Here is a 7,656-nt window from a genome sequence, read left to right on the forward strand (position 1 = left end):
TATCAATTGCACGCGGATATTAGATATGCTATTTTTTGTATGTTAATCATGTGTTTAGCGCAATATTTGGCATGATATTAATTGCACGTTAAACACGTTTAATGTTCAAAACAGTCTAGATCGTTGGATTGACTTAGTTCAATGACCATGATCAGTTGAATATGCTCTTTTGAGTCTTTTTATGTCGGTATAATATAGATATAAAAAATTGCCATACGAAAAAGAACAAATCTCCAAAAAACTGAAACTTACCATTCAAACAAAAAGCTGTCATGCTTTACAACTAAAGTTGACATTCTCATATAACTAAATTATTTACACAATCACATTATTATTGATAAGTAAATCACAAGTCAACGTACGGGAATATTTATACCCCGTTATAACGCACGAGCATTGTTCTATTTTGTCATAAAAAAAGTCAGAGCGAAATTGTTTCGTGCTACACGTGTGACCCCTATCAGGGTAAAAAAAATTGATTGGATTGGAAACTCAAAACACACCATCAAAGTTTGATTCGCAATGGCGGCAACGAACTGACCCCACATCAGTGGCGCACTATAGGTGCTCTTTGCCAAACCATGAATGCCGTCGGCACGACTCCACTACAAATAGGCCACTCGTTATTTCGAAAGGCCACACCAGCGCCCACCCAATCCACCAACCCCGACCCCTCAATTCCGTCGAGCGCCCCGCGCCGCCACCCAAACCCTAGCTCCCCATGGCCACCGTCTCCTTCTCATCCCCGGCGTCCTTCGCCGGCGACAACAGCGGTGCCCTTACCTCCGCCACCATCCTCCGTTTCCCGCCCAACTTCGTCCGCCAGCTCAGCACCAAGGCCCGCCGCAACTGTAGCAACATAGGCGTCGCGCAGATCGTCGCCGCCGCTTGGTCCGATCGCCGAGCCGTCACCTCCCACTCCGGCGGCGGAAGCAGCGTCCGCGGCACCTCCTCCCATGCCGCGGCCGCATCCGCCGCCACCTCTGCGGCGGCGGCTGCCGAGGTTGGCGCCATTCCTAACGCCAAGCTCGCGCAGCCGTCCGCCGCCGCATTGGCCGAGCGTGCCCTGCTCGGTTCGGATGCTAGCCTCGCCGTCCACGCAGGTAACCTACTCGCTCCCTTGTTGCCCATCAGATCTAGGAGTATTTCGCGCAGCTATCCTTTTGGTTTTGACATGTTTGCTGTTTTTCTCTGCGTAAGGCGAGAGGCTTGGGAGAAGGATCGCCACAGACGCGATCACCACGCCAGTAGTGAACACCTCCGCCTACTGGTTCAGTAGCTCGCAGGAGCTGATCGATTTCAAGGTTTGAAGCCCCCTACCTTTATTGCTATTCTGTGCTCTAGTTGTCAGATTTGATAAATCTGCGGTTATATTGTCAAAATCTCCTTTTTGTTAGGAGGGGAGGCATGCTAGCTTCGAATACGGGAGGTATGGGAACCCGACCACTGAGGCTTTGGAGAAGAAGATGAGGTGAAATCTAGATTCTCCTCTTTCTTGTGGATTTTTTATGCCTTGTTTGTTCCATTGTATCGGTTTTCCATAGTTGCTAATTTTGATGCTGCAGTGCACTGGAGAAAGCCGAGTCCACTGTCTTTGTGGCGTCAGGGATGTATGCAAGCGTCGCTATGCTCAGCACACTTGTCCCAGCAGGTGGGCACATTGTTACAACCACAGATTTGTACCGCAAGACAAGAATTTACATGGAGACTGAGCTCCCCAAGAGGGGAATTACGGTAATATGTGCTACCATCATGCCCATTTTCTTTCAGTAATATGATTAGATGTCTATGCAGTTCAGTTAGTTTTGTGAGAACCATTATGAGAGGTTCATAGCAGCAATATACAGTACTAGCTTACAGGTGATATAGTTGCTGTTGAGTGATGTGGTATGGGACCACATTTTAGAAGCCTAATAAACTTGGAGTAGAAATGCAGCTTCATTCAAGATCCAGTATTTCAGATGTCTTTACTTGATATAAACGTGATCTGCATGTTAACAACTAATCGGAGTGAATCTTTGTTGCGTTTCTGTATAATTTGCGGGTTTCTTATCTTTGTACACCTGATGCACAGATGACTGTTATTAGACCTGCTGACATGGATGCTCTTCAAGATGCACTTGATAATAATAATGTGAGTTTAATCTTTACAATTCTTTCACCCCCTTTCTTCGCATTAACTTATTCATCCACAAGTAGACTAATTTGTTGGTTCCTTTATTTTCAGGTATCTTTATTCTTCACTGAGACTCCTACTAATCCATTTCTCAGATGCATTGATATTGAGCTTGTCTCCAATATGTGCCATAACAAGGGAGCATTGCTATGCATTGATAGCACCTTTGCCTCCCCTATCAATCAGAAAGCACTGACTTTAGGTGCTGACATAGTTGTTCATTCTGCAACGAAGTATATTGCTGGGCACAATGATGTAAGTTGATGAATATTTTTTTAGTACTCTATTTACAGATAAGATATACATTAGCTCAATTTCTTTTGCTTTTTAGGTTATTGGAGGCTGTATCAGTGGCAGGGACGAGCTAGTCTCCAAGGTCCGCATTTATCACCATGTAGTTGGTGGTGTTCTAAACCCGGTATGTTGGATTGGCATTCTTTCTATCCATCTCTCGAACCTATTTGCTTCTTTCTAGCAAGTTTCACTATATACCAAGAGTTATATTTGGTCCTCCCCATATATTGATTAGCCTCATGCTGGGATCCTGCAAGGATCCATAGATTAAATTAATCTGGAAGGGAAGTCCTGGACGATTCATCAGGCTTTGTTTGGTTGTTGGGGGATATAACACCCAGGGAGGAAAACCAGAGATGAATTGTACCGGCCCTACCTGAACCCATGGAAAACCACAGGTCGGACAATTCCCTGCTACCATTTGGTTGAAAACCATGGATAATCTCTCATTCACGACATCTCCAAAGATTTTAAAAAAAATGGAGAGATCGTTTCAATTATGGCCCAGCAACAGGAGCGTTGGAGGGCTGCTTTGGATTCTACAAGCTCTTCTGGCTGTCATGTTCAAGCCATCCATGGCTGCTCCCTCGTAGTTGTCGAGGCCAAGGCCGCTGACTCTGCTAGCAAGCCCCATTTGATTCTCCTCTTTCTCACCGCCCGCCTTAACCAAATTGAACGCCAAGATTTTGCAGTTCTGCCGAGACGACTGGAGTGGCAACATGTGGTGATGGATTGGTACATGAGGGTGAGTGGGAGGAGGTGAACAAAGGATTTGGCCATGGATGCGGGATGGAAGCGTTACCAGCAGCGAGATAAAAAATAGAAGTGCACGTGACAATTGTGAGAGGTAGTGTTGAGAGGCAGGGAATTCTTTCCATGACTTGGGAGGCGTTCTTTTTTATCCGTGGGAATTGACGGGAGGTGGAGGGGTTTTCCCATATCATGTGTCGAGCAAATCGTACGTGGGAAAACCAGGAATAATTTGCCCTGGGGTGGAAGTTTCCAGTGAATGGGCTGGGATCCTCGTGGCCTCCCCTGCTGCCAAATGATGCTTTGATCCTGGGTTCACTTCAACCCAGCCAAAAGTGTCATGAAACAGCTGGTTCATTTCTACAATATTTTATATAATCCAAGTGGTTGACTTATTTCAAAAAAATGAACATTGTGGCTTAGATGATTTGGGGAAAACCTTAGTTGAACTCTCCTACAATTTGTTGCAGTGGAAAAATATATAATATTACATTTACACTATCTTTCCTTTGATGAGACCAGCATGCGTTTTGTGCGGCGAATCCAGGAGTCTGAGGTCAAGGAGGCTTTAAAAAGGATGAAAGGAAGCAAGGCGATGGGCCCTGATTGTATCCCCATTAAGGTGTGGAAAGGTCTCGGGGACATAGCGATAGTATGGCTAACCAAGCTTTTCAACCTCATTTTTCGGGCAAACAAGATGCCAGAAGAATGGAGACGGAGTATATTAGTACCAATCTTCAAGAACAAGGGGATGTTCAGAGTTGTACTAATTACCGTGGAATTAAGCTGATGAGTCATATAATGAAGCTATGGGAGAGAGTCATTGAGCACCGCTTAAGAAGAATGACAAGCGTGACCAAAAATCAGTTTGGTTTCATGCCTCGGAGGTCGACCATGGAAGCCATTTTCTTGGTACGATAACTTATGGAGAGATATAGGGAGCAAAAGGACTTGCATATGGTGTTCGTTGACTTGGAGAAGGCCTATGATAAGATACCACGGAATGTCATGTGGTGGGCCTTGGAGAAACACAAGGTCCCAGCATAGTAATTACCCTCATCAAGGACATGTACGACAATGTTGTGACAAGTGTTTGAACAAGTGATGTCGACACCGATGACTTCCCGATTAAGATAGGACTGCATCAGGGGTCAGCTTTGAGCCCTTATCTTTTTGCATTGGTGATGTATGAGGTCACAAGGGATATACAAGGAGATATCTCATGGTGTATGCTCTTTGTGGATGATGTGGTGCTAGTTGACGATAGTCGGACGGGGGTAAATAGGAAGTTAGAGTTATGGAGACAAACCTTGGAATCGAAAGGGTTTAGGCTTAGTAGAACTAAAACCGAGTACATGATGTGCGGTTTCGGTGCTACTAGGTGTGAGGAGGAGGTTAGCCTTGATGGCCAGGTGGTACCTCGGAAGGACACCTTTCGGTATTTGGGGTCAATGCTACAGGAGGATGGGGGTATTGATGAAGATGTGAACCATCGAATCAAAGCCGGATGGGTGAAGTGGCGCCAAGCTTCTGGCATTCTCTGTGACAAGAGAGTGCCACAAAAGCTAAAAGGCAAGTTCTACAGGACGGCGGTTCGACCCGCAATGTTGTATGGCGTTGAGTGTTGGCCGACTAAATGGCGACATGTTCAACAGTTAGGTGTGGCGGAGATGCGTATGTTGAGATGGATGTGTGGCCACACGAGGAAGGATCGAGTTCGGAATGATGATATACGAGATAGAGTTGGGATAGCACCAATTGAAGAGAAGCTTGTCCAACATCGTCTGAGATGGTTTGGGCATATTCAGCGCAGGCCTCCAGAAGCTCCAGTGCATAGTGGACGGCTAAAGCGTGCGGAGAATGTCAAGAGAGGGCGGGGTAGACCGAATTTGACATGGGAGGAGTCCGTTAAGAGAGACCTGAAGGATTGGAGTATCACCAAAGAGTTAGCTATGGACAGGGGTGCGTGGAAGCTTGCTATCCATGTACCAGAGCTATGAGTTGGTTGCAAGATCTTATGGGTTTCATCTCTAGCCTACCCCAACTTGTTTGGGACTAAATGCTTTGTTGTTGTTGTTGTACATTTACACCATCTTTCAGTCCTAGATGGGACAAAAAGAAATCATTGCTGTTTAAGGGTTTGTGCTCCTGCAATATGAGGGTGCTGCATTGCTTTTCGGTGCATAGAGACATGGCACATATAGTATTGCCTCCTAATTTACTTCTAAAGGAATAAGATTTAGTCTCTGAAATGTTCAACCCAATAAATCAATGAATGAGAATGTACTCCTAGAATTCTCCGTTTAAATTATCTTCGTAATAATTTGTATGTATAACTAAAGGCAATGATATTTCTTTAGAAATGCATGGGTTCATTCGTAGTTATAGACTAGTAACCAAGATTCAGAAGTTTGACCTGCCAGGCATTGAACCTCTAGCTTTAGGTGCCATGCTATCCTTGTTGAAACGCAGTTTGACTAGTATGAGTAGTAAATGATATATACTCTGTATTCTTCTGTCTCACACCTTGTTTCTAAGCTCTTAACATTTCATTGCATTGTGATGTCAGAATGCTTCCTATCTGATCCTCCGGGGCATGAAAACACTACATCTCCGTGTTCAGTGCCAGAATAGTACTGCTCTGCGGATGGCCCAGTTTTTAGAGGAACATCCAAAGGTGTGCTACTCTGTTTCTTTTAGTCCTAGACTTGAGACAACTACGGGCCATCTATGTTTTTTGTTGCTTTAACTGAAGTTTGTATTTCATATCCTAGATTGCACGTGTATACTATCCTGGCTTGCCAAGTCACCCTGAACATCACATTGCCAAGAGCCAAATGACTGGCTTTGGTGGTGTTGTCAGCTTTGAGGTAATTTGATTGTCTTGGTAAAATATAGTAAAATACTACTCCTGCTGTAACTAAACATAAGACGTTTTTTGACACTGTAATTGGACTCTAAAAGTGTCTTATAAAAAGTTACAGAGGGAATATACTAGAACACTAAGTGTGTTGACTCTATTAACAATTTAACGTATAAATTATCTTGTGTTAGGTTGATGGGGACTTCGACTCTACTAGAAAATTCATTGATTCTGTCAAGATACCCTACCATGCCCCTTCATTTGGGGGTTGTGAGAGCATAATTGATCAGCCTGCCATCATGTCCTACTGGTATTAACATATATTTATCTGTTGTCACATTCAATAATTGTGCACATAATATTGTTTTAGTTTTAACTCTTGAGCTGTGATCCATAAACAGGGATTCGAAGGAGCAGAGAGACATTTATGGAATCAAGGACAACCTGATCAGGTTCAGCATCGGAGTCGAGGATTTTGAGGACTTGAAGAATGACATTGTTCAGGCCCTCAACAAGATCTAAGCGTCATATGCATCACCATTACGGGAATATATCTGGGCATATTTGCCTCACCATTACGGGAATCTATCTGGGCATATTTGCCTCACCATTACGGGAATCTATCTGGGCATATTTCATGTGGTGAACTCTTGATATTTGATATGCTTACTGCGAATAAATTGTTTTATTTGTTTCCTCTTTATTGGAGGGGAATGTATTTTCTCTTTTTTCTGGTGATTTCAATAAAGATTGATAACCTTGACTATCATAAGATAAAAATGAAGTCAAGTAATTTTATTATAGTGGGCCATTTGCATTTCTGCCCTTAACTCAAACCACCTACTCAGATTTGCCCCTAATTTCAAAGCATGCTCAAATTTGCCCCTCTGCAGAAATGCCCTTCCGTCTAGTCAAAGGCCTTTGACCGTCAAAGGCCCATGTGTACTGTAGCAGACGGAAAGTGCTACAGTATTGGACGGAAAGTGCTACAGTACTGTACGGAAGGACATTTCTGAGTAGTGACTTAACGGCGGAGGGGCAAATTTAAGCATGCTTCAAAATTAGGGGCAAATCTGAGTAGTGGGTTTGAGTTAGGGGCACATATGTAAATGTCTCTTTATTATATATAATAACAGGCATCACAAGGTAACCTTAGATTTACTTCATTTTAATTTTGATTATAGCACCCTTGTTATGTTCTTTGGTAGACTTTGGTAGGATGAATGCAATCACTGATATTAGCCTATTCTTTTTTCAATTTTGAGGTGAGCCTGAAAGCACTTTTTGTTCTTGCTGTGCAAACCCATTTGACCTAACCAGGTAGACAATATAGATTAATTGTATAACTAACACAAAATTGTAGAGGCTGATCGGCCAGCAAAACCTTGCTAAGAAATGACCTCCTGTGTGAAGTATTTTAATATAGTTATCGGTAGAAATAAGTTTTTTTTATTTGAGGGTACACCAAGAGTGACCTAAGCTTTATAGAAGAAGGAATCAGTTACAAGAAGAGTTCCTAGGCTCTCACCACATGCTGGCGGAGCCAAATAACACTCCAATATTAAACGACTAC

General features: G+C 43.5%; 1 protein-coding gene across 1 annotated transcript; it reads left to right on the forward strand.

The window, feature by feature from the left end:
- The first annotated feature begins 624 nt into the window (after positions 1-624).
- On the forward strand, positions 625-6,886 carry LOC123086069 (cystathionine gamma-synthase 1, chloroplastic). Its single transcript, XM_044507769.1, has 11 exons — positions 625-1,103; positions 1,201-1,304; positions 1,398-1,471; positions 1,566-1,734; positions 2,075-2,134; positions 2,228-2,431; positions 2,508-2,594; positions 5,790-5,897; positions 5,995-6,090; positions 6,275-6,393; positions 6,485-6,886. The coding sequence occupies exons 1-11, from the start codon at positions 722-724 to the stop codon at positions 6,603-6,605; spliced, it is 1,524 nt and encodes a 507-aa protein (XP_044363704.1). The 5' UTR covers positions 625-721; the 3' UTR covers positions 6,606-6,886.
- The last annotated feature ends 770 nt before the right edge of the window (positions 6,887-7,656 follow it).

The sequence above is a fragment of the Triticum aestivum genome, chromosome 4A (assembly GCF_018294505.1).
Source record: "Triticum aestivum cultivar Chinese Spring chromosome 4A, IWGSC CS RefSeq v2.1, whole genome shotgun sequence".
NCBI lineage: Eukaryota > Viridiplantae > Streptophyta > Magnoliopsida > Poales > Poaceae > Triticum > Triticum aestivum.

Excerpts from the sequence above, each read along its gene's own strand:
- LOC123086069 (XM_044507769.1), top strand. The coding sequence starts at position 722 with ATGGCCACCGTCTCCTTCTCATCCCCGGCGTCCTTCGCCGGCGACAAC. Across the intron at positions 5,898-5,994 it reads TTTTAGAGGAACATCCAAAG|ATTGCACGTGTATACTATCC; the intron begins GTGTGCTACTCT and ends TTCATATCCTAG. Across the intron at positions 6,394-6,484 it reads CCTGCCATCATGTCCTACTG|GGATTCGAAGGAGCAGAGAG; the intron begins GTATTAACATAT and ends ATCCATAAACAG.